A 26859-nucleotide genomic window follows, 5' to 3' on the forward strand; every position below is an offset into this window, starting at 1 on the left:
TATCACAGGTTACCCTGAGTGACTGGAATGGCTACTTTGGAACACTCAGATGCAAGCGTGAGAACACCACAACTTTGTTCCTCAGGTCCCAGAGCCCCATGGAAAATATTGCTCAAAACTTAAATCATTATTCACACTAAACAAAGAAATTAAAGATTTCTTAAATGAAGCAAGGCTGCAGAACTGTGCTAGATCCTTCAAGTCTTCCTGGCAAGTTCAGTTCTATGTTCACCTAGAGAGAGCAGATCTTGTGCTAAGCATTTGGGAGCAGATGTTGATCTGTTAGAGGGCAGAAGGGCTCTGCAGAGGGACCTCAACCAACTGGAGAGATGGGCAGAGTCCAACAAGATGACAGTTAACCAATCCAAGTGCTGGGTGCTGCACTTTGGCCACAACAACCCCATGCAGTGCTACAGGCTGGGGTCAGAGTGGCTGAGAGCAGCCAGGCAGAGAGGGACCTGGGGGTGCTGGTCGATGGTAGGCTGAACATTAGCCTGCAGTGTGCCCAGGCAGCCAGGAGGGCCAATGGCATCCTGGCCTGCATCAGGAACAGTGTGGCCAGCAGGAGCAGGGAGGTCATTCTGCCCCTGTACACTGCACTGGTTAGGCCACACCTTGAGTCCTGTGTCCAGTTCTGGGCCCCTCAGTTTAGGAAGGAGGTTGACTTGCTGGAACGAGTCCAGAAGAGGGCAATGAAGTTGGTGAGGGGCTTGGAACTCAAGCCCTATGAGGAGAGACTGAGGGAGCTGAGGTTGCTCAGCCTGGAGAAGAGGAGACTCAGGGGTGACCTTATTGCTGCCTACAACTACCTGAAGGGGGGTTGTAGAGAGGCAGAGGTTGGTCTCTTCTCCCAGGCATCCAGCACCAGAACGAGAGGACACAGTCTCAGGCTGCACCAAGGGAGGTTTAGGCTGGAGGTCAGGAGGAAGTTTTACACAGAGCGAGTGATTGCCCATTGGAATGGGCTGCCCGGGGAGGTGGTGGAATCACCATCACTGGAGGTGTTCAGGAGGAGACTTGACAGGGTGCTTGGTTACATGGGTTAGTTGATTAGGTGGTGTTGGGTGATAGGTTGAACATGATGATCTTGAAGGTCTCTTCCAACCTGGTTTATTCTATTCTTTTGGGGGGAGAAAGCATCCTTCCTCTCACTTGGCTCGTAGCTTTCCTTGACAAGTCAACCTGTAATCGTGGTTTTATGTTCACTGAATGTGCTTGGCAAACGGCTTCATAATCTGTGGCCCACCAGCAAATGTGCCCAGAGTGAGGGCTGAAGGATGGACACGTTGATCTTGAAGGTCTCTTCCAACCTGGTTTATTCTATTTCCAAAGAACTAGGCACACCTTAAGTTTTACTCACATGTATTTGAGTGGCAATAGAATTAAACTAAAGAGCTTAAGGGCACTGTTTTCACATGGCAAACAAAAGGAGACTCTGCAATCATAAAGCAGGAAGTGAAACAAATGTCATCTCCACCATTCAGCATCTCAGAGGCAAGTTAATTTAGGCAGACTCCAATTAAAACGTTACAGCTTAATAAAAAGGTAACGTGTCAAATGTGAACAAGTTCACACTGCAAAGGAATTTTAATGGCAATTTAAAGACTCCCTCTTAATTCCTTGATGCATTTTGACTTCTGTGTTTAAAAAGCAAAGAATGAAAGCAGAGAAATTGCAGAGAGGCTCCTTGAAATACCAGAACAATGCAATACACTCTGCACAGAATATTCCACAGCACAGGCAGCATGGTAATAAATACCACTTGCCTGGCTCGGTTCAGCTCCTTTCCAAGCCTGTACAGAGTCACTTTCGTGCAACATGGTATCTGTCATTTGATGCTGTGGTTCCACAGCACACCACAGTTCCTGCCAGCAGAGGCCATCTTACAAGACAGTAAAACTCTGATTGGGTGGGTTTGGGGAGAGAAGAGAGAAATAAATTAAACCCCAAATCCACAGATGTCATTACTCAGTTCCCCAACTTGCTATCATCACCCCCTCCAATTCATAAACATCTCATAAACCATAACGAGGCCCTGAGAGATGCTTTCCCTTTGCCCATGCAATCACACTTTCTATCACAAGGTGGCTCTCCCCGACACAACAAAGTGGGACACACCGTAAATACTCGAAGCCCACACCTCTCCTCCCCTCTAAACATAAAAGGACCTACATGGATCCACCTTTCAGCCCATCCACGGGTCATTATGTCCACCTTGCTCTCTCTGACCTACAAAGTAAGGAGTTCACTCTTCATTACTTCTTCCTCATATCCAGTATAAACAGAGCCTCAAAGATCAGCAAATCCATGCAGTAAGATGTATCTACACAAACCATCTCCAAGCACTTGAAACCAAATCTGAATTGGCAGGTGAAGTGGGATAAGAACAGCCTCGTGGTGTCAGTCCACAAGTGCATCCAAACAGAGCTACCACTGGATGCTTTGTAAAGAGTGAAAGGGTAAAGACTAAGTAAAAGCTCTCTTGCTCAAATGTAGCCTTTGGCTACCAGCAATCTTAAAGACTCAGAACCAGAAGCTACAGAATATCTCTGTGTTTAATGGCTTCCTCTCCCTTTACATGCAGGGATTTTTGAGTTCCATTCATAAAAGCCTAAGAGAAGTCTTAATTTCAGTTTAACACAAGCCCTACAAGGAGAGGCTGAGAGAGCTGGGATTGTTTAGCCTGGAGAAGAGGAGGCTCAGGGGTGACCTCATTGCTCTCTACAACTACCTGAAAGGTGGTTGTAGCCAGGAGGGGGTTGGTCTCTTCTCCCAGGCAAGCAGCACCAGAACAAGAGGACACAGTCTCAAGCTGCACCAGGGGAGGTTTAGACTCGAGGTGAGGAGAAAGTTCTTCACTGAGTGATCATTGGAATGTGCTGCCCAGGGAGGTGGTGGAGTCACCGTCCCTGGAGGCGTTCAAGAGGAGATTGGACATGGCACTTGGTGCCATGGTCTAGTCATGGGGTCTGTGTTGATAGGCTGGACTCGATGATCCTCGAGGTCTCTTCCAACCTTAGTTATATTGTGATACTGTGATACTGTCTGCACACACCAGGAAGGCAGAGATCTGGGGGAGACTCTCTCTTCTACATCACACAGCACAGATATTTTTCTTTCCTCCCTTCTACAACTTTTTTTTCCCTGGGGCAAATGAATACTGCAAATACCAGCAAAAGGTCCTAAGCACACAGCACTGCCAAGGCAGTGTCTTTCTATCCCAGCCAATACACAAAGAGCAAGCAAAATAGCTACAGATTGTAAAAACATCCTTCACCAAGGCTTTTCAAAACAAGCTTTGAATTCTGAGCAGAGAGCACAGCTTTCTCCTCAGAGGGTTATAAGGCCACGAGAGACTGAAAGAGTTTAGAAGCAACACTCATTTCAAACATAACAATGCCACAAAAGGTAGCAGCAGCTACAGAAGCACACTAAAAGCTGCAGGCACTTGAACACATCCTCTAAAGACAGCAAGCTCCAGTTTTGATCTGCAGCAGCCATCTCAGAGATTCTTGGTTGCTTTCCTCTCCACAGTTTCTTCACACAATCATAACAACTTAATTTAATACTTTCTACTGGGGCAGCACTGCTATACCCCAACCAAATCATCATTCAGCAGCTAGAAACAATTGGCTTAACTCAAACAACCAATACAAATGCATTTTTCAACACCCTGATGTTTTCCTTTGCATTCTGCTGAGTGCCAAAAGCAGTTTTAGCTACAGAATCGGTATGATGATGCTAGACCTGTTGAACAGCAGCACTCCAAGCACACTCATGTATAATTACAAAGGCACTATACAGCAGCCAATGAATTCAAAAGCCAAATCTTGTGCTAGACTAAAAGCAAATAAAACTTGATGCTTCCCTGCAATGAATCAAATTGCAGACTTACAAACCAAGCTCTGAGGTTTCTGTGATTGGATGAACTTTGGAGCAGAGGGTGCCAATTTTTGCTTCACAACTTGAGAGCAGCAGCTGGCTGGTCTCAAGCACAAATTGGTGTGCCTCTGCTTTGGAAAGCAATACTTTAGAAAGGGAAGTTCAAAGCACAAATAGGCAGCTGGTCATACCTCCAGCAGGTCTGTGTTGACTGACACAAACTGAAGAACCTAACCCAAGGAGTCAATGCTTCAGCCAACATGTTAGAAATGTTTTGGCTATAAAGCTGTCACTGAGTCATACATTCAAGCTCTGCTTACATTTTCATAGTCCTTCATGGTCCGAGCTCTAGTTGCTGAGACTGTCTCTTCTGCCACATCTGGTAACACTAGACATTGAAAGAAGACAGAGCAAGATCAGACAGTGGAATCTATAGGGTTTCAATTTGGAAACAGCAAAGGTCTGCTTGAATCTAAACATAATAAAAGTACAAGAGCTTTGGGGAAGCAAGGGAGGCTTTGTTTTGCTCCTTGTTTACATTATGTGTTACTGCTACTAACCAGCGAGTATCTACACTCCTTTCTGACCACATTAAACTGTTTACCACACTTTCATAGTAAGCCCCCAGAGCAAATAGAGAGGATTTCCACATTAGAATTAAGTCCTATTCAGCTATTAGAAAGCAGGTCAAATCTTCCAGTATCTTACTGGTCACAACACAGGCTTCCACGTCTAGAGTCAGGGAAACCGTGGCCAGTATATATGCTCCTGAAGCATAATTCTTTATGAGTCTATATAAAGCCTCTTTGCACACACTTTCTGTAACAGCTACATTTAACAGGACTGAGTAACCTCCTCCCACTCACACCCGTGAGAAAAAAACCCTTCTGATCAGAATAATGAAACTGTAGACAACAAGGCACACTTAACATTGTCTTAAACAAAGAAGAGGACCCAGGATTATCACACTAACAAAAAGATTTTGCTTAAAGCACCTCCAAAATTGTAATGCAGGCTTGAAAACAACCCAAAGAATACAAGGCAGTGGTTTTCCAACCCTGACATTCTCATCAATTTCCTAGAGCATTCACGGAACGTAATGACACTATTTTGCAGCACTTGTGTTTCTTAGATGTGCTTCCTCCGGTGAGCAAACAGATCTTCCTGGTAAACCACCTACTTTGTCTTTGTTCTTATTACCTACTTCAACCGCACAATGAAGCCAGGCAAGCTACAAGCGGGCATAAAGAGAAGGGCAAAACCATACACCTCAAATTTACATAACAAAACAGGAACAGTCACCAACACAGAGAGGTTTCCAACCAGTACTATTTAGCCACTTCACTTCAAAATAAGCGTTTCCAGCAGTCTTCACACCTACAGATGAACAGTTAAGTGGTCACCATATGGATAATGTACTGAATCATAGCTTTCGCTCAGCTGGAACAAAACAGAAAGCCTTCTTCATGTGTGAATAGATAAAACCTAAGATACTGAGCCTAGACCAAGTCTTTAGGCAGGAAGTAACTCAGAAGAGCTGAACTGGAACATCTGACGATGCGCAGCAAGCAACTTCCCTACAACTCAGCAGCCTGTGAAACAGCAGCGTTGCCTTGCTGGATATTCTGAGTGTTTTAAGTACAGGCTCCACAAAACCGCTCATCACTTTATGTAAGGCTCAGAGCCGTAATGACCAGGGGAAGGTGGCAGTCAGCAGGAACTGCGGCAGCTGCTGGAGTTTTATAGTCTTTAAAAAGACACAACTTAACGAAAGCCTGCATCGCTTTAGGTCTTTTCTGCCTTTTCTGCTCAAGACACGGTGGTTTTCCCTGCTTCGAGCCTCGCACGAAGCTTTGAGCCCCGGGCAGAGCCGTGGGGGTGCTCCCCCGCCAGCAGGGACGGCGCGGCGCAGAGCTCGGTCCCCCAGGCCATGCCGGGAGGTGCCGTGCCGGGCCGGGCCGGGCCGAGCCGAGCCGCCGGTGCTGCGGGAACCTGACGGCCAGCTCTCTACACTGCGCGGGGGGCTCCCGCTCGCTCCCCGGCCTTACCTTCTCCGCCGGCCGGGCCGGGCTGGGGGTCCCCGCGAGAGATGTCTGGCATCTGGGAGACGCTGAGACTGAGGGAGAAGGACACCAGTGAGTAGCAGAAACCTCGAGGAGTGCCGCTCCCCCGACACCCCGTCGGGACCGGCAGGCTCAGCCCCAACACGGGCAGCAGCGGGGAGCGGGGCAGCGGGCCAGCTGCCGCAGCCCAGCGCCCGCGGGGTGGTCAGCCACGGCCCAACGGCCCCGCCAGCCTACCTGTGCTCAAATGCTACCGGCAGCGTTAGATCTTCCCCTGGTAACGAGTCCATGGCAGAACCGGCCCTCAGGTCCTGCCGGTAGCCAGAGCTCCGGCTCCTTTGTGCGCGGCTTTGGCGGCTTCGTTGGAATTCAAACGCCCGCAACCGCTTCCGCCATCTTTGCGTCGACGGACGTGAAGCTGCTGAAGCCGCACGGAGGAACGTCGGGGGCGGGCTCAGTGGGAACTGAATGGGCGCCGCCATGTTTTCTGTGGGCAGAGCCTGAATTATGGCGGTCGGACGCCATATTGGATAAGGGCAGGGTGGGGCGCTGTAAGGTGGAGACTGCCAACTGGGCAAAGGGGGGGAGGCCTATCGGACACCATCTTAAGTGAGGGAAGCAAAGCGCCATCCTCCAGCTGCCATCTTTCTTTCTTAAAGATGACAGGCTACGGGGAGCCGCCGTCTTTGTTGATGGCAGAGCTGCCATGTTTGCTGAGGGCAAGCCGGACACGCCTTTCGAGCCCGTGTCGAGGCGCCTGGAGGACACGGCCGAAGTGGGGGCAGGAGCCCCGGGCTGCAAGTGCGGTCTCCGGCTCGCTGCGGCTGTCTTTGGACCTGAGGCCAGGAAAGGCGTTTGGGAGAGGCTTTTGCTGGGAACTCCGGGCTCCTGGCAGAGCCGCTGGAGCTGATTGCTTCCATGTCCTCCACGCCGCCAAACCAGCTTCAGAGCCGGGGAGAGCAGCAATTGCACTTGGGTTCCCAGTGCAGGCACTGTGCTTCGTGGCTGGCGGCGGTGCAGATCCGCAGCCAGCTGCCCTCACCATCTTCCTGTGCTGGAGCTGCCCGGTTTGGGCACGATGGCAGCAGGGGAGGGCTGTGAGGCAGGGATCCAAGCAGCGCAGTTCTTTAACTTTTGGGGGGAGAAGGTGTTCTGATGTCGAAATTCCAGAACAGGAACAGTTAGATGTGCTGAACTCCAATTAATTCTGCCATTGTTTCCCCTCCTCAGCACCACTGTCCCCGGGGGGATGCAGAGAGGCAGGCCCAGGGTAACCATGCCAGGAGCAGGTGGAGCTCCAGACCTCACCTTGCTGCTGCTCCTCCTCTTCATTAATTCATTATTGAAAGCCTTTCCTGCAATATGTACAGCCTCTACTGGGGCAGCATGCTGGGGCTTACTCTCACCATCACCTGTAACGTGAAGCTCTGCTCCAGCCAGACACTCACCTGGCTCTCACCCACAGCAGTTACCTTGTGCTTAAGCCTTAGATTTGGTTTCCTCTTCCCTACCAAGCGTGTCAGGTTTCCCTTGCTCATTACCATCTAGGCTGTCTCAGGGGGATTCTTACGTGGCTACAAAGTAGGCTACAGCTAAGGGCTGGCAGTGGGCCGTGGTAATTTTGTGGGTTTGTAATTCCAAATGGACGTGGTCCCGTGTTAGCTCCATTTTTCTCCATCTACCTGCACCAGCTCTACTCTATATTGAGAGCAAATTAGTTGTAAGCCTGTAAAATGTCCTAGGCTGGTGGTAGCAGCCACTAGCTGTGTAGGGTCTTGCTGAGCTTCCTATCCCTACATTTGTCTCTCACTTTGATGTGTACAAGGCATGATAGAGCAGCTGTTAGTACCCCGAAGTGCCAGGAAGTGCCAGGCACTACTTAGCACAGCTAAGCTCTTAATCTCATCTCCTATCCAATTGGACATGCTTCACACTTTACATTTGGGACCTGATAACCCTGCTCAGCTACTTCAACTCCCCCATGGCCCTGGAGAGACGTTTGTCACCTTATGTGACTGGGTCCCCTGTTGCAGCGGCCTCACCGTCTGCCAAGCTGAAGTTTTCAAAATCAGGTCTGCCATATGGCACCAAGAGCTGATCAGCCAGTCTGAAATGTGGCTCTGCTTGTTTGCAGAGCAGCTCTTCCTGAAGGGGTGATACCCATTTGCTCTCGTTTAAGGCTGCAGTCAGGTGTGATGTATTTGATGCATTCCATTAAAGCAGCATCCACCAGCCACAAGTACCGTTTAGAAGCAGTTAACAACTTGCCTGCTGATAATCTGCTTAATGTTGTTTAACCTTATCTTAATTAGAGGTACATTTGGGGAGATTATGCTAAATCCTTGTGTCAGGAAGAGGTATTGGGATAATGCCTTCCTACTTTACAAGGCAGCCTGAGATCCTTAACACCTCAGAAACAAAGTACTAAAGGGGGTCTGGGAAAGGAATACTTACAGTGAATGTGATGGTATGGATGAGTTGACCACAAACTCCTAAGGAGTGGGAGGAAACAGCTGCTGAATACACAGAGCAACAAAGATGGTGAGGGGTTTGGAACACAAGCCCTATGAGGAAAGACTGAGGGAGCTGGGGTTGCTCAGCCTGGAGAAGAGGAGGCTCAGGGGTGACCTTATCACTCTCTACAACTACCTGAAGGGAGGTTGTAGACAGGCAGAGGTTGGTCTCTTCTCCCAGGCAGCCAGTACCAGAACAAGAGGACACAGTCTCAGGCTGTGCCAGGGGAGGTTCAGGTTGGATGTTAGGAAGAAGTTCTATACAGAAAGAGTGATTGCCCATTGGAATGGGCTGCCCAGGGAGGTGGTGGAGTTGCCATCATTGGAGGTGTTCAGGAGGAGACTTGATGGGGTGCTTGGTGCCATGGGTTAGCTGTTTGGGTGGGTTGGATTGGTTGCTGGGTTGGACGCGATGATCTTGAAGGTCTCTTCCAACCTGGTTTGGTTTATTCTAAATAAAATAAAGGTTTATTCTATACACTGTGGCACAAGGAAGAGGGATGTCACCCTCGGTAGAGCCTCCTCTTCTCAAGTCCCTGCTCTGGGGACCTGGAGCAGCATTCAGTTCTGCCTCCTCCTGTTACAGTTCAGAGCAAAATTCCTCCTAAGCTAAGTCATATACAATCAGTTCTGCTAATGTACATCAGGTCTCAGTGCACTCCCTGGAATTTCACCACTGTGTCTCTTGCTTATGTAGCTCTGGCTCAGTTAAACATTTGAAGGAACACTGAAAGTGCTCCCTTAATTGATGCTGATTTACCTCTCCTCGAGTTCTTTGCTTAATAAGGGCCCAAGAGTTAGACATAACATTCAGCAGCAAAGAGTAGCCTTTAGCATTTTTATTTACTTCTGCACCAAAAAAAACCCAAAAACACCCAAAACCCACCAAAAACCAAACCAAGAAAACCCCCACCTCAATTAAACTCTAAAAAAATCAATTCCCTAACCCTGCCAAGTGAGACAGAAACACAAGTTTTCCATAGGGCCTTTTGCAGAGCTGTTCAACACTCCTGACGCCACAGCTGTGGGTTGCAGAGTATCCAATAACATCAGTTTCCCTCGGGAGACAGATTGTGGTCACGAAGGAAACTCTGACACAATATCCTCTCCCAAGTTCTAGTCTTGCTCTGCAGATTTCATTTCTCACCAGTGCACCCATCTCTGGCAGAGGATGGCTGCGTGAACAGCAGAGACAAGAACAGGGACCCTGGCTGGTTAATGAAATAGCTGGAAGCTGGCATGGTTAATAAGCAGACACAAGAGATCACAGGGCCCACTTCTGAGCAGGATTATCTGATGCAGAATGTCAGCTGTGCTTAGGAGTACCTGATGTTAAAAAAAACCATGTTTGTGCTGTGGTTCTCATTCTCCTGGAACAAATGTCATTGGCTGGGATGAGATCCAATTCCATCCTTTTCCTTTTCAGTCCAGCTCTGGCTGCTATCAATGGGGGGGAAAAAAGCCTCCCGCTGAACTTTCATGAGCAACAAAAAAAACCCCAACCCCAACAAACCCCAACACACACACACAAAAAAAATCCAAGTGGCATAGATACAAATTATATACATTTATTTTTATTCCTTTTAAATAACATTCTTCTGTATAAATTCTGACATATATTCAAATCATACACTTCTCTGGTTTAGAAATGCATTGGTAAGCACAGCCTATGCCCAGGAGATGCCTTATTTGGCTGCGTAGTGAGACTGATGGGTTTCAGTTGAGAGCAAGAACAACTTTTAAGGCCCACATTTTTCTTATTTTAATACATCCCTCTGACACATGAAGAGCAGGAGTCCTGGGGGAGCTCATTTTCAAACCTTCACTTTAAAGAGAAACGTATTTTTAGGAGTCAATCTCCTGTCCTTTATTTAAAGGAGACTCTGCAAACTTTCTGCCACTGCTACAACGGCAGCTAACGTTTGAGATCAAGAGGCCACACAGCAGTGGTTAACTGGCCCAGGATACCTGAAGGATGCTGAATACATCCCCCTCCTCTTTCCTAAACGGCTTCCAGTGTGCTAAGTTTGCTCAGCCTGGTCCAAGGGAATTATGATTCCAAGGGATGACATCCCCTGACAGCTCCCCAGGGCTAGTGCTCCATGCGGTTATTTCTGGCTACAGTGCTTCAGACGATTCGAGATCCTCTCTTCACATTAACCCAATCACTTTTTTGCAAGTATGTTGCACTCTGTGCTTACCAAATGCTCTCCTAAATTGTGAGCCATCCAGGCTGCCCCATGCCTTGACACATAATTGCTTTTTGCCCTTTTATCCACTTCATTCTGTCCCCTTGCCTTCAGTTGCTTGACTGTGGAGCCAAACTCAACCCCTCCAGACAGCTGAGTCCACAGCGTCTTCGTGACCCCAAGGATCATGCCTTGAGATATGGTTTGCCTATACTCTCCCAGCCCTCACATGCCTTGTCATACCTTCTCTGTGCTCTACAGCTACCACACCACACCATCAACTACCTTTCTCCATGACAGCCATGTCACTGCAGCCAGCCAGTAGCATGCCCAGTGAGAAGATGATGCATGGTAGCCCTTCAAGAATGCTACATGCATCTGTATTGCCATATCAGCCCTAAAAGTCCCCTAGATGCCTTCCCCTCCTCTCACTAACTTCTGAATTGGACCCAAATGCAGCCCTCTAAGTCCATTTCTGGTTTCCCTGCCCATACCCCAATGTGGTGCAGGGCAAACAGCATCTGGGAAGCTTTATGACAAGTTATAACACATGGCAGGTTAGTGGTCCTGGTGGCCCTTAGTAGTCTGGCACAGGATTTTCAGTTCTGCACCCACTCAAAATACAAAGCCACTCTAAGCTGATTGAAGGTCTAACTAGCTCAGCTTCTTCCTAAGCTGACTGAAGGTATAACCAGCTCAGCTTCTTCCTCACCCCCTGTGGAGCCCAGGGGCCAGCTAACTGTACAACTGATGGAGAGAGAAAGGAGGATCTGATCTCACATCACCAAAGTCAAGCACAAAGCTGTTTGTTCACTTTGCTAGGCATTGATCTCCTTTTATAAGCGCTGTTCCTCTACGCCAAAGGCCTGGTTGGCTGGAGATCACTGGAATCTTCTGCTGAATCATTCTGCCATCTGACAAGCATTATCCCAGTGCCACATCCTTGCTGTGCTCCAGTCGCTGCTAAAGAACAGCCTGTGCATTCCTCTGCTGCCCAAGCCTGGGCAGCCAGGTACCCCCTGCCCAACCAAGTTTTCCATCACATCTGCAGGGGCCATCTAGATCCCTTCATCCAGATGTGCAACCCACAGACAACAGTAGGGCTGTTCTGCCCTCCCTTGGAGACTGACTGTAAGACATCCTGACCTCCTCCTGTCTCAAACACAAAGTGTTGAGAGTCATTTGGAGGTCAGAAGCAGCCCAGATGCAAACACCTCCTGTGCTGCAGCAGGCATGGCCTAAGAAGGGCTCAGCCTCTGAACTGACAGCACAGTTTGGCAGATGGTCATTATTCCTGCAGCAGGAGAAAAATCAATGCCCATTCCTGTTACAAAGTAGCCTACAGTCACACCAGAACTTGAGGAAGTGGTGTTTTGTGGCAAAGATGAAGAGATCTACTAAAATAGTTTGGAAACACAGAAGTGAAGAATCTCTCCTTCACTCTGCCTTAGTCCCAGGAGCCAACCTTTCCTAAATTACCTTCCCCCACCCCATGAAGTGACCAAGTGCAAGTGTATCACTAAATCAGCCCTGCTAAAGGATGACAACTATTAGGAAAATGTCTGTTTCATCACCACTTTGCTCTTTAGGAGCCTGATGAGTAACTCAAGGCTTAGCAACATCCAGATTTTTCTCCTCCAGTCCTCCCCCGTTTGAGAACTAAAAGTAACACTGCTTCGAATGACATCAGCCAAACTTATTACCTCAGCCATGGGACCTCACACAGGCCCACAGCAGGTAACAGAAACCTTCCCACTGGCCTGTGTGCAATGTCACATTCTGGCCCCACCATCTCCCTTGGTCATCCTCAGCTATTTTCCTTCTTACTTGCTGTGCCTAAACTTTAAATCAGACAGCACATTTTTGAGGCAGAAATGGCATCTCTGAGCCTTTGTTTAAAGCACCTATTCCTCCCCACCCCACCCACCCCCAAAGTCTCCAATGGTAAGAAAAGCCTCCATGCAGCACCAAAAAGCAAATAAATAATCACATTCTTCCTACAATTTCTCATCTTGAGAAATACTTCCTTTCACCTGCCTGCCTCTGAGATGCATCACTCAGCTCCTGCTGACCTTTAGCAGGTGCTTCATTTATCCTCAGCATCAGTTGCTTGCAAAGCAGCAACACACAGAGCAATGCAGCTCTAGTTCTGAGGCTGGTCATGAGCTAAGTGAAGTATTTCTTCCACACCCTGCTTAAATGCAATGGTAGTGATTCCCAGGGGGACCTGATGGCTCTCCAGCACAGGGAGGACATGGTGCCTGCCTCAAGGCACCCATACAGGGTGCAGGGACCAGGTGAGGAGCCCCATGGTCTGACCTCCCTATGCTCTGCTGCCTGGTAGTTGTTCTCTTTCTGCTAACAGTCTGACAGCCTCCCACAAAAATCAGGGAAATCTGTAAAACCTACAGGGACTCACTGTAGGCTTTTTTGACAGCCAATTCACCACCAGCAGCTTGTGCTACAGACATTTCCTGAAAGCATCCAGGAGCTGTTAGCTTTCAAGCCTCGAAGCACAGACTGGCTCCAGCAAGCTCTTTGAAAACCATTTCCACCCAAATGCAGGTAGTTTTTGCTTTTACCCTTCAGGAGGTTGTGCTCAGCCCTCTGGCAAGTCTCTCCCATCACCTTGTGTCAGCACAGGAGAGATGGCAGGGAGATCCACTCACCTGACGAGCAGCAGCTTCAGGAAAGCTTGGCCATCAAGACCAGGCCCTCAATGCATTCCTGACAGTGTATTGGCCCTTTCTATAAAGATTTAAAAGCAAGTAGCAGAATGGTACATCTGAGTTCTGGACACATACCAGGCCCTGGTCATGGCAACACTGGCACTGACTGTCTGCTGAAAGGAACAGGGAAATGTGACAGATGCAAGTAGGGAGCACTCACATTGTCTCTTAAAAAACAAAAACACCAACCCAAAACCCAACAAAACCCAGAAAGTTACTCAGTGACAGAAGAAGAAAAGCTTTAAGCAGTGGGGGGGGGGTGGGGGGGTTGCCAGAGTCCCAGCTCCAACAATATTGCCATCTCATTTACAGTATTTTCAAGCAGTCCTGGTCGTGGTTTTGCTTTCTAAACAAGGCCACTACCCGCTGGACAGTCAAAACCTAGGGGATAAAATAGGACCTGGGGAGGGGGTTGGGGGTTTTGTTGTTGGGGCTCTCTCTTTGCTTTTTTGGTTGGTTGTCTTTTTTCCTTTTTCCTTTGTTTGTTTTTTTTTTACAAATAATTACAAATACAATCCCAAGAAGATATATTACATTTTATATACAGAACACACCATTTCTATCAGGGTAGGGCACGAAGCCTAGCTTTTATTTTTGTACACGGCAACCCCTGAGATGTCTTTGTCGTCTCTCCTTGCACAGAAACTATACAAGTTCATTAACTCCTCCTAGAAAGCAAAACTAATGGATTGCTACGTTTCAATAGCATCATCATCACCCTGTATAAATAGTCAGAAAGGGAAGAGCTTTGGCTCTCCCTTAGCTTCATTATTTTCATGGTTTGTTTGGTTGGTTTTTTTCCTTCTCCCTGTTTCCCTGCTGCCTGGGAACTGATAATGGTGACTTCTGTCAAGTGTGCAACCCACTCCTCTACCTGCCTTTTGGTAGTACAGTGAACAATTATTTCCCTTTTATTTTGTTTGTTTGTCCTCCTTTCCAAACAAGTTTATAGCAGGAACTAACCTGAAGCCTTTCCAAGGTCTGTTTCCTGAAAATCCACTGTTGATTGGTGAGCTACTTGTCAAACTAAAGGCTGCAGACATAAACGTTAGGTTGGCTGGGAATCAAATAGCTTCTGATGAATCACGGGGTACTGCTTTCTCCACCCCACCACCTCCTCACAAAACCACCCCACCGTTTTCAGGTCAGCATAACCAAGTCTTGCCCAACAGTGGCTTCTATGGAGAGCAGGATGCTGAACACCTTTCACCACGTTACCTGAACCTTGGGAGCACTACACTTATCTGTTCGCATGCGCGCTGCCGCACGCCCAGCACAAGAGTATCTGAAGAGCAAATTCCTCTGCGTGGAGCCTCGGCACGGATCCTGATATCCCTTCCATAAGCCCTGGAACTTCTTCAAGCCAACTCTGGACTAGCTGGGGCACTTCTTCTAAGCTTTGTAATTATGCATGGGAGTCGTCAGCGTCAGCTGTCCGTTGGGTGCAACTTCATTGCCATCATCTTCCAGCAGCCCTGAAACGTCAGCATTGGGGATGCTGTCATGGTAGCTGCTGAAACTGATGTTGTCCTCTTTGAGTTCAATGGTCCAGAAAGGAGCATTAAGTTTCCTGTTTTGATACTCACGGTACATGTAGACAGCCCCCACAAAGCCCATCAGGAGGACCACAACGATGATGATCACTGTCAAAATGATGATGTTAAACTGAGTCCACGACACGTCTGCAAAGGCAGAGGTGCTGTTGTCAGAGGAACTTATAGGAAAGAGAGTCTGGGTAGTTGTTGGGGACAGCGTGCTGTTTGTCACTGCTGTTGAGAAGGATGTTGCCTTGCTGGCATTTGGAGCAGAAGTTGTGAACTCCTTTGTTTCTGGGGCAGGAGTGGCTTCTACAAAAGAAATTAAAAGTGATAAATAAACACATGCCAATAATACACAAATAAAACCATGCCAAGGTGCAATCAGACACCAACAGAAGAGATCTGACATTTCTGTCACAGCAATGAAGTCTGCATTGGTCAAGCTGGTATTGTTTCAAGAGAGCTAAAAATCACAGAATTAGAGAATGGTTTGGGTTGCAAGGGACTTGTAATGGTCATCTAGTCAGCCCCCCCCTGCAGTAAGCAGGGACATCCCCAACTAGATCAGACAGCTCAAAGTCCCATCAAGTCAGACCTTGAATGTCTCCAGGGATGGGGCCTCCACCACTTCCTCAGGCAACCTGTTTCAGTGTTCCACCACTGGAAAATGCTTGGCCCGGGTTGGGTTGGGTTTTTAACTAATTCTGTGTGCTAAGTGCTCACTAACTGCAGCATGGAGGGAAGGAGGGAAGGAGGGAAGGAGGGAAGGAGGGAAGGAGGGAAGGAGGGAAGGAGGGAAGGAGGGAAGGAGGGAAGGAGGGAAGGAGGGAAGGAGGGAAGGAGGGAAGGAGGGAAGGAGGGAAGGAGGGAAGGAGGGAAGGAGGGAAGGAGGGAAGGAGGGAAGGAGGGAAGGAGGGAAGGAGGGAAGGAGGGAAGGAGGGAAGGAGGGAAGGAGGGAAGGAGGGAAGGAGGGAAGGAGGGAAGGAGGGAAGGAGGGAAGGAGGGAAGGAGGGAAGGAGGGAAGGAGGGAAGGAGGGAAGGAGGGAAGGAGGGAAGGAGGGAAGGAGGGAAGGAGGGAAGGAGGGAAGGAGGGAAGGAGGGAAGGAGGGAAGGAGGGAAGGAGGGAACCATGATTCAGTGTTCAATACATGAGCTCAGGATGAAAGCAAGCAACGCAGGCCAGCTCATACTCAGACCAAGAAAACAGGGCTCTACCAAGCTCAGCAGAGTTTGGACTTCGCACCTAATGAGGGCAGAGTTTGACTTGTCTGTGTGGGCTGCACAGTCCAGCTGGGAGGACACACTGACTCCAGGAGCTTAAACCTTTCATGGCTGGCACACAAGATGCAGGATTATGTTCACATTAGGATTGTTGTTTCTGCCTTAACCAGTACCAGAAGACCAACAATGAATAAATGACCCACGAGTGCACTGCCATCACCCTGGTTAGCAATGAGTCCCAGTGTTTGCACCACTTTATGTGAAAAGGCAAAACAACCCCAGTTCTGCTTTTGAATGAAGAAGTCATACACACATCTCATGGAACCTGCAGTCTGCATTAGCAGAAGGTAACCAAACCACAAAACCAGAGCAAAACAAAAAGGGCAGTGGATGCCTTTTTGAAGCTTTCAAATGCAGCAGAAACCAGTTTGGATCCTGGGTTGGCTTCAGCTGCTGGCATGTATCCACACATGAAGGATGAGAACATGGGAACTACCAGACTGTGCCACAAGCTCTCTCTTCCTCTGCTGCCTGTTCCCAGGCATAAAATAGCCAAGAACCTGCCTTGCTTCCAGCAGATTTCCTTCTCAGCTCCAGGAGTCAGACACAAGTTAACAGCAGCGATCTCGTAAGTGGGATGCATTTTATTACACCTTCTTCAGAGCAGTTGAGCTCCAGCCCTCAGAACGCACCATAAGAGCCTGTGCATTAAACTTCCAAATGTACCTAATAAAGCATTTTATGCACTGGAGTAACCTGAGCTATTTTAGATTCTCAAGTCCAGCAACTCTCCAGAAACTGAAGCCTCAATCAACCAAAATGTTCTCTACACCTATTGCTCCACAGGACTCTCAGTTCCCTCTTTCCCCCTCTTTTCCATTTCTCTTTTTGCTACCAGAAATGCCATTTCATTTTAAACCCACTTACAGCTGCAATTACAGCTGAGCTGTGCTGTATTGATCCAGCTCTCCTGAAGGAAACATCTACTAATTATGACTGAGGAGGAGAGTCACTTCCGAAGGACTAATTTTGCACTAAGTTGCATCTCCAATGGCAACAGGAGCTGGAAATATTCAGCACAGGCCCTCAGGGGAACTCCCACGAGTTAACTTTGGGCTGTCAGGTTCACAGTTCAGGCAATGGAGAAAGAAGTTTATCTGGAGGGGGCATCACACCCCTAATTTAGGCTCGTGCTCAGAGTTTCTCCCTGCAGCAGCTCCTCTGTTCTCTGCAGCTCCTGCCTTAGGTTGATAAGGATAATCAGGATGCTGAATGCCAGAAGTCATTTCTCTGTGGGGTAACGGGCAGAATTTCACAGTAGGAAGCAATGTGACAAGGAGCAAGAGGTTCCTGGATACAGCTCTGGGAGAAGGGCATGAGGAACTCAATCAGCCTTTCCAAATTCATTCCTTCATCAATACTGAATTCTTGGCAAACCCTGCCAGTAGCTATAAATAGAAAAAAAACAGAATGGAGACAATGGCTGATTCACCAGCAAGGAAGCTGGACTTTTCTGGGCTTTATTTGTGAGTCAGCATCAGCTAAGTGCTGGCAAGGGGGGACAAGGGTGAAAACATTTCCTGGAGCTGAGGGTAACGTCATGGTGAAACAGTGCCATGCTCCGAGTCGCCTTTGGGCTGATACAGCGATGCCTGTTTCCGCTCACCATGGCCATGCCAACCCTCCAGATGTCCTCAAGCAGCTCCTTGAGAGCAGCAGCTGCTCAGTCAATGGGCTGCTTTGGCAGCTTTGACAAGAGCGTCATATCCAGCTGCTTGATTGAAATGCAGGCTCTGAAAAGCTTCTGCTACCTCCTTCAATGAATGAGCAGCAGCAGGAGCCGGGGCCGTGCCAGCAGCCCACGCGCCAGCTCTCACGGAAGGCTGCGATGCTCGGCTGGGTGGCACGGGGCCACCCTGCATCGCTAAGTCCTTGCTGCTATGCCTCACCATCACAGCAGGAACACCATCCACCCAGGGCTTGAAAACACTGACTCTGGTTATCCCACACATCTTTTGAATCCTTTCTCCATCAGCCTTGCAAGCATCAAAATCTTGGTCAGGTTTAAGACTCTGAACAGCTCCTGTAGCTGCTCAAGGTTGGGTTAAGCTTTGCCCAGGCTGTTCAAAACATCAGTTCAAGACATTGCTGGAATATGTCCAGCAAAGGGCAGCAAAGTCAGTGAAGGGTCTACAGAACAGGTCTGAGGAACAGCTGAGGGACCTGGGGTTGTTTAGCTTGGAAAAAAGGAGGGTGAGGGGAGACCTTCTTCCTCTCTACAGCTCCCTGAAAGGAGGTGGTCCTTGGTCTCTTCTCCCAAATAATTAGCAATAAGAGGAGAAGAAAGGGCCTCAAGTTGCACCAGGGGAGGTTTAGGTTGGATATTAGGAAAAATTTCTTTACTGAAAGAATGCTCAGGCATTGTAACAGGCTGCCCAGGGAGCTTGTTGAATCCCCCTACCTAGAGTTGTTCCAAGCCCATGCAGACATGGCACTTCAGGCCATGGATTAGTGGGTATAGGGGGGCTGAGTGGGATGGTTGTTGGATTGGTGTTCTTCAAGATCTTTTCCAGCTGAAGCAATTCTCTGATTCTATGATTCTTTGCTGTCTTATTTCAGCTGCAACCACTTACACAGAGTCTGATTTCACTCTTCAAGCTGCTCAGAACTGGGCCACTCAAATGCAAGAGTGGTTTAGGAAAATCTTAACCTGAAACTAGTTAATAATGCACAGGACCTCAGCTGGTCAAATTTTAGGCATATTGTGTGTAAGGAACTGGAAGTAAACTGGATGCTGGTTTAATTGCTAAACAAAAAGATGGGGAGGAAACAGGCATCAAGGAAACAGGAATGCTAGGAGAGTGTCCTAGTGCCTTAGAAAGGGCACAGGCTTTCCCCACATCAGGAACTGGCTGTAACAATGCCTTAAAAATACAACTCCATGGTGAAAGCTGCAAGTGTACAAGCAAAGCCATACAGATTGATTTTGCTGGAGCAAGGTCATGTGGCTCTTTGCACAAAGACAGAGCTGTGCAGGGGGGAGATAATGGATGACCCGATGCAAAAGTGCCATTCCCAGCCCTGCACTGGTACAGTTACAGCTAATGAGCATTCAACTTTTTTGTATTGATCATCTCCCTGTGCAGAGAAGGACTCTGTGATTATACCTCAGAGCAGCATGCGAGTGAAAACCACATTAGCTCCTAATGGAAGACCTGAATTAAATCTGTGTTGGTGACAAGGACGAATTTGGGCCCAGACACTCTCCTGAGCTCTGGGTTGGTTTTTTTTGCCTAACACATGACACCAGTACTGTTTCCATGCATTAAGCTGGAGATCCACCTTGTGGGCCAACCTCCTGATAACCACTGAAAGAGTAAGTTAAGAACCATTTTCTCTTATTTTAGTATGAGACCTCCTTTGCAGTAGCCTAAGTACCAGAGCTAGTTAGAAAGAGTGATTGGCCATTGGAATGTGCTGCCCAGGGAGGTGGTGGAGTCACCATCACTGGAGGTGTTTAGGAAGGGACTGGATGGGGTGCTTGCTGCCATGGTTTAGTTGATTAGATAGTGTTGGATGATAGGTTGGACTTGATGATCTCAAAGGTCTTTTCCAACCTGGTTAATTCTAATTCTAGTTTGCATCCAAGATACGACTTCCAGTGTCTTGGATGTGGACTGAAGTCTGACGAGAGCTCTCCAGAGGAGGTACCAGTAAATGCTGATGTTGACTCATTGCTAAGCATGGTCCAAGTAGTTATCATTTGTAGAGCATCAGGAGTGACAAAATATCATAGGAAGACAGTTTCTAGAGAACTAGACAGCGCTATGGACTGGAATCATCGATGCAGATAACTCAGTGGGCACTGAGAGATCAAACTTATCCAGCAAGGAAAACCTCTAAACCTGTATTTAAATGCACTGCAAATAGTTTTTATTTGCCAGCTTGTTCACTGCCACAGTCTGGGGATCAGGGTGGCTGCAGAGCTAACTCTAAACCACAGATTTGAAGGCCAGTAGGCACAAGGTGTTACAAAGGTCTAGTTTTCTCCCCCTGTACCACACGCCACATGAATCTAAACCAATTTGAACCATTAACAGTACTCCTTCCCCAGCCATCAGGCAGCGTGTTCCCACCTGAGCTGCACAAACAAGCTTCCAGAGGGCTTTGAGGAGCATGGTTTACCTTGCTTGGTGCAGTTGGTCCCCCCGGGCTCTCGGGAGTAGCCCTCCTCACAGAGCTCGCAGTGGAAGCCAGCCGTGTGGTACAGGCAGCCCAGGCACTCCCCGCTCTCCGGCTTGCAGACGCTGGGTGACCGCGCGGGGTCCACGTTCCCGTTGCATTTGCACCTCACACAGATGCTGTCAGAGTTGTAGTAGCCGTTGTCACACTGGTTGCAGTTCAGGCCAGTGTACCCAGGTTTGCATTTGTCACACCTGGGGGCAGTCTCACCAGGCTCTGAAGGACACAGAGAGCAAACCAGGTATAGAATCACAGAAGCGTTTCGTTTGGAAAACATCTGTAGGATTATGGAGTTCAACCATTCTCTAAGTGTACCAAGTCTGCTCTTAAGCCACGTCCCTCAGAACCACATCTCTGTGTCTTTTAAACACCTCCAGGGATGGGGAATCAGCCACCTCCCTGGGGAGCCTGTTCCAGTGTTGAGAACCCCTTCAGGGAAGACATTTCTTCTATTGTGCAACCTAAACCTCCCCTGGCTCAGCTTGAGGCCATTTCCTTGTGTCCTAGCACTTATTACTAGGACAAAGAGACCAACCCCGAGCTCACTGCAACCTCCTTTCAGGCAGTTGTAGAGAGCAATGAAGTCTCCCTCTCCCCAGCCTCCTCTTCTCCAGGCTAAACAATCCCAGTTCCCTAAGCCTCTCCTCACCAGACCTGCTTCACTGTCCTTCTCTGGACCACTCCAGCACCTCAATGTCCTTCCTGTAAGTGAGGGCCCCAAAAGTGACCCAGTATTGTGTCCTCCCCAGTGCTGAGTACAGGGTGATAATCACTTCCCTGGTCCTGCTGGTCACACCATTGTTGATAGAGGCCAGGATGCCACTGGCCTTGTGCCCTAGCCCTTTTGCAGAGAAACACCTGCTGTGAGATTTGTTTTGTGGGACCTGACCACATGTCACTGTGGTGAAAATCAGCAGCCACTAAGCATTAGCCAATCTCAGATTTTAAGTTCAAAATATAACTTCTGAGCTGCAGCAACTCCTCTGTTCCTAGGGGAAAAAACACATTTTAGGGTTTTTTGATGCCTCATAGCAGCATCAGAGAGCATGCTCTGCACGTTGCTAAGCAAACTGATTGCTATTGCTGAACATTTCCATCTCAAACAGCCAATTTCAGAAAATAGCTGCAACTGTGTCAGGGATGCTAGCAACCTGCAGGAACTTTTTGACCTATACAAAGCCAGAGGTGGCTTGAGTGTAAAACTGATGGAGGACACATAAAAGTTTTCTTGATGTTTATTACATCTACGATTTCTTCTCTCGTTTCATGACAGTAGAACATAAAGGTTGGGGAATCTCTGCCTGGACTCCCAGGGAGATGTTCAGAAGTATGGATGGCTATGTGGCACTGCTGACCATCTCCTGTACCTCTCCTGGCTACCACAAGCTCAGCAGTTTCTCTCTGCAAAACTTGGCAGGTTCTGTAGCAAAGCATTTCTGGTGCCTCCAGTGTACAGCTGCTTTCACAAGAGGCAACACAAGCACCAGGGGTGCATCACGGCAGGTGCTGCTTCCAGCAAGGTGTCCTGGTTGCCACAAAGAGGAGATTCATGGGCTATAAAACACCAATTTCATTGAAAAGAGCAACACTCATGATCTGAGGAGTCAGAGCAAAATGAAAGCCTTACGGATTTGGCAGGTGCCGGTGGACGCCACAGTGGAGCACGGGCAGCGGTGGCAGGCGTGCACAGGATGGTCACTCCTGTAGAAGCTCTCCTTGCAGAGCTCACAGTGGTCTCCCTCGGTGTTTTCCTGGCAGTCCAGGCAAGTGCCTGGGGGAGGAACAGGAAGCCGTTTGGCAGCAGGAATTGGAGCAGAACATTTGGAGCAAGGATCAGCGTGGAGCGCTCTCAATTAGCAGAGCTCACAGGTGGTTGCGGATGCCCTCCAGCCAAAACATGGTCCTGGCCTCTTCTGACCTTCTGATGCTCGTGCCCACCTCCACACACACAATGTGAACAAGTAGGCAGCCCCAGCAGAGAGGCCCACAGCTCATCACTTCAAAAGGCCAGTGCAGGTAAACAGGAGCTATCAATATTAAATGGTCCTCAACGAAATGGGTTTCAGTTTGCATCTGTGCCCCTGAGATGGAGTCTTGATGCTTCCAATCCCCCACATCTGTGAGGGGTCCTTTCAATTCATGCCTTTTCCCTTTTATGTGTGCAGCCTTTTCCTACAGTGCAGAGATGGTGGTCAGGGGTAAGGAAGTGCCACCATCCTGCTCTGGGGGCAGATGGCTCCAAGCCAACAGTGTGGCTCCAGCTTCTCCATCCCCATCCCAGGCACAAGGCAGCAGCAATCACTGACCTTCCCAGGGCAACAGAGCAGAACTGGGTGTTCATGTGAGCCACCTCCCCTTCCTGGGGAAGCCCCTGAATCAGAAAATGAACCTGCTGTGTCTTAGCACAGGCTGTGTCCTAATGGCCCTCTAAATTACATTTTGATACCATTGTGACCAGAGAAAGAAAAATCTCCCTAGTTCTACAACGTGGCCTCTATCAAAAGCCCATCCATCAACAGGAACATCCTGCAACTCAGCAGGCTCATCCTCGAGGTGGCAGTGACCCGAGGGAAGCTTTGATGATTAAATCCCATGTACAAGAACTCCAGAAAGGCAAAAGCCACCTTCTAACAAACCAGGGCAGCACAGAGCAGTTTATTCACTGCATATATAAGCACAGAGAGGAGATTCATGGAGCTAATCTAGCACTGCTGTGGGGGTATGGAAAAGGCTCATCTCAACATTAACCACAGAAAAAATCCTGAATTAGGTTAATGTTGGCTGCCAGAAAAACCACAGCAGATTTTCTGATTCATATTGGAAGGGTTTGGCTCCCTTGCAAGCCCAACAAGCTGCACAGCCCCTACTGTTCTCCTTCCACACTGATGACACTGCAGCTGAGCTCCCTCGAGCAAGCCCACCCTGGTGCCAAGGGCAGGAAGCAAAGCCCAGCAGCTGCTGCTTTTGGGCAGCAGCTGATTCACCCCACGGTGGGGCTGGCAGCACCCCGATGACTAAGGACGCTTGCTCGGCATCCGCTCCCACACACTGTTTGCTCTTCACCCAACAGCTTGTCAGACACGAGCCAGTGGTTTTTGTGGGAGAGATGTCAGGGTTAGAGGGAAAAATTATCTGCTGGGCTGGGTTTCTCCAGTTGCAAACCTCAATCAGCTGCTTCAGTGGGATGCTGGGGCCGGACCGGCTCACAGGGAAGGTCAATCTGCCCCATCAGCAGCAAGGGTGCCTTGAACCATGCTCTGCAGGCATTAACAGTACCATAAATCTGGAATCACACCTGCATATTCTGTACAGTCTTGGTCATTTCAGGACCAATGTCTTTCCCATCACCAGAAATGACTCCCATTTATCTGCATCAAGCCTGCAAAATGGCTGCGTTTCCAATGAGTCAGCAAGTTGCTCAGCCATGCAAAGCACGCTTGGGCTTGCAATCAGGTATCGCTGTGGAAAGCCTTAATAATTAATAGCACTTCCCATCTTGATAATGCCCTCGGGAAGGATCAGACCTCACAGTACCCCAACTGGCAAGAAGCAACCAAACTCATTGTACAGACACAACACGGAGCACAAGGGTCGTGCGGAAGGAAGCGCCGGCGCCTGGGGAGCTCTTGCTGCCTAATTTCCAGCCCAATAATTTTAAATCTCCCCCCTGGGCAGAGCCAGGCTGTGCTGAACCGGCTGCAGAGACAGCAGAGGGAGCCCGAAGTACAGCATTAATGTGAAAGAAACCTCCAACATTTGACAAAGACTACACACAGTTGATGGAAAGCTGGGGAGGTCACACAAAGTGCAGGCTCTGGAGCAGGCCGAGCGCACCACGTTGCTTCATTAGATGTGGGGGTCTCATTTTTAATCTGTTCTGGGTTTGTTGGGTTCCCCCACCCCTGCTAGCAAATAAAGCAGATGGAGGAAAATGTGAAAAAGGGGATTTCTGTCCGATCAACAATAGATCATTAACCACAAGAGGAGTTTTCTTTGCAGTGCTGTGGTCAGTGCATGACAGCCCCAGCAGAAGGGCTGCCTGAACAGCCCCATCCCTGAGGCAAGCTCTGTGCTGGGGTTTGGATTGGTTTTTCTCTAAAAGCAAGAGGAGAGGGAGCACTGAGAGGGGAAAAAAGGAAGAGCAGATTATCTTACTCCTTCACAAAGCCCACACACCCAGCTCCAAATCAGTAACACAGCTGATGTGTGCACAGCTTTAGGTTCAACTCTACATCCTTCAGTACTGGTAGGACAGAAGCCCACAGAGTTCAGGCCAGGAATAAATTCATCCTCAAGCAGTGCAGAGCTGTTGCCTGCAAGCACCCCTGACACCGAGCAGGATCAGAGCATTGACTGAGCACTGCGGCTGCCCATTCCTCTGCTGCAAACACAAAGGCCACAAGGGAACAGACACTGGTGCAGAAATTGCCCAGAAACACCCTATTTGATGAGCTCTGCCTCTCTGCCAGCTACACAAAACCCCTGCAATGTTTCTTAAATTACTGCTGCTTTCTAGGCTCCTGGCTAAATACCACAGAACTGCATTTTAGCCTGGAAGCTTTGATGAGAATGTGGATTTTGAAGCGTTGAGTTTTGTTGCTGGAGTGCAGGCAGCCACATAACATTGCTCCTCTGGGATCTCTCCTTTCAGTGAAGATGGGAAAGCAATAAGGTTTCCCCCCTGCCCTCCCATGAGCTCTTCAAGCACAGGTGCCTCGACATTTGCACTCCAGCAGCATCCGTGTGAGTGAGAGACAGTCACAGAAATGGGCAAGGAAAATGAACAAGACAAATTTATAAGGAGTGGGAAAAATTAATGAGGTGCTGCCAGGTTTTTTCCATCACTAATCACATTATCTGTGGCAGTAACAGCCACCTTACATCAGTGCCAGTACAGTATGTGTTTCCAGGTAAACAGCAGTTAAAAGCTCCTTAAAAGCTCGTGTTGTGTATTTGTGTAAGTGCAGAGAACAATAGAGCACTGATTTCTGATAGAGACTGCAGAAGGAAGGCTCTGCACTGCAGCCTGGGGTAAATAACACAGCCCTTACAATGAGGACAAGCTCCAGCCTTGCCCCACGTTTTCATTTTGGTTTGAAGGTAAAGACCCTGGGTGTTCAAGGCATAAAGATGCAGATGAAGAGGATAAGTGTCTAAGTCTGCTGAAGGACAATGACAAAAACCTGAGATGAAGAAGGAGACAGGTAGGGTCTGCAGCCAGCATGGTCACAAGAGGAGTTACCTGTTAAGGGGTTGCAGGTTTTGGAGTGGTTGTTGCACTGGCACGGCTCACAGCTGGTCTCATTAACCCTGTAGTAGCCATCACTGCACTGGTCACACTTCAGGCCTGTGACACCAACTTTACACTGGCATTGCCCAGAGCTGCACAGAGAAGAAACAAACAGTGAGAGCTGGATGTGCTGGGAGGTATCCAAAATACAAACCTGTGGTCAGGGGTTTGGAAGCCATTTCCAGGGTGGGGAACTCTGTCCAGAAATGCCTGCTGGAAACAGGACATGAAATCCACGGGCAGCAATATCCAAGTGATGGGAAGTTTAGGAAAGGCTGAGTCTCTGCAAAACCAGTTGCCCTGACAGCAATTTCCAGCTGGGCACCAGAAAATGTCACTCATTGTGGAGAGCCTTGGCCCAAAGCCATCCCAATGGATCAGTCAGAGCAGATGCTCCAACAGCCTCTCTCCAGTCCCAGCTTCATCAGGCACCTGCACCAGTCCCAGGTCCTGGGATGCCCATGATCACTATACCTGAACAATGAAAGAGCACCCACTTGGACAATCACCTCCCCTCCACATTGGTGCTGAGCAGCACCTCCCAGTTTTCAGGTGAGTGGACAATTCCTGCTCACCACCTGCCCTCCCAGCTCCCCCAAGGGCCAGCACAGCAGCTCAGGTGTCTCACTTTGGTTTCAACCCAGGCACCTGTCCTCCTGCTTCTCCTCCATGATCCTGTTTATTCCTTCCACACAGTATCTCCATGGCCACCTGGACAAAGCACCTCCCTCCAGTCGAATTCTCCTACCCAGTGGGAGCCAGGGAAACACAAGAGAGTTTTCCCTTCCCCATCAGTTTCCACTACAGCTAAGCCCAGGCAGGCACATGTTTACTTGGGCACCGAGTCTGGCTGCACAGAGGGTGGAGCTCTACCCAGTTAAAACCGAGGGCATTGGTGTTAGTTGGCACAAGCAAATACCAGGAGGCTATAAAAAGCATAGGTTACCCTCATTCCTTTGGCTTTCCACACCAGTCCCTCCACACAGAGGCTTCAAACCCACTGCTTTCATAAGCAGCTTTATATACGAGCAGCATTTAGGCTCAGCCCTCAGAGGAATCACAGGAATGGAGAAAATGCTCTTTCCCATCAGCCTCCCAGCACAGCAACTGCCAGCTACAGCTCATCCCACCTGCACACGTGGAACCACTAACACCCGAGCCAAGAGGGCACAGGAGTGCCCCTCTGCATCTC

The 26859-nt window shown here is 48.8% G+C and overlaps 2 protein-coding genes across 3 annotated transcripts in view; both read right to left on the bottom strand.

Moving 5' to 3' along the window:
* The window catches only part of CDK5RAP2 (CDK5 regulatory subunit associated protein 2), a 93590-nt gene extending 87226 nt beyond the window's left edge, over positions 1-6364 (bottom strand). Inside the window, exons 1-3 of one of the 2 annotated variants that reach the window (XM_068155643.1) lie at positions 6183-6364; positions 5931-5998; positions 4203-4270 (exon numbers count right to left, since the gene is read on the bottom strand). In XM_068155643.1, coding sequence (XP_068011744.1) covers positions 4203-4270; positions 5931-5998; positions 6183-6235 — 189 coding nt within the window. In that variant the 5' untranslated portion in view covers positions 6236-6364. The remainder of the gene's footprint in view (positions 1-4202; positions 4271-5930; positions 5999-6182) is intronic. The other variant, XM_068155642.1, reaches the window with a different exon arrangement.
* A 3646-nt stretch (positions 6365-10010) lies between these two features.
* MEGF9 (multiple EGF like domains 9) overlaps positions 10011-26859 on the bottom strand; it is a 60797-nt gene continuing 43948 nt past the window's right edge. Inside the window, exons 3-6 of the mRNA XM_068155644.1 lie at positions 25620-25759; positions 22005-22148; positions 20321-20593; positions 10011-15223 (exon numbers count right to left, since the gene is read on the bottom strand). Coding sequence (XP_068011745.1) covers positions 14769-15223; positions 20321-20593; positions 22005-22148; positions 25620-25759 — 1012 coding nt within the window. The 3' untranslated portion in view covers positions 10011-14768. The remainder of the gene's footprint in view (positions 15224-20320; positions 20594-22004; positions 22149-25619; positions 25760-26859) is intronic.

This window comes from Melanerpes formicivorus, unplaced genomic scaffold (genome assembly GCF_026170545.1).
Source record: "Melanerpes formicivorus ecotype bairdi unplaced genomic scaffold, bMelFor1.0.p_v2 SCAF_33, whole genome shotgun sequence".
NCBI lineage: Eukaryota > Metazoa > Chordata > Aves > Piciformes > Picidae > Melanerpes > Melanerpes formicivorus.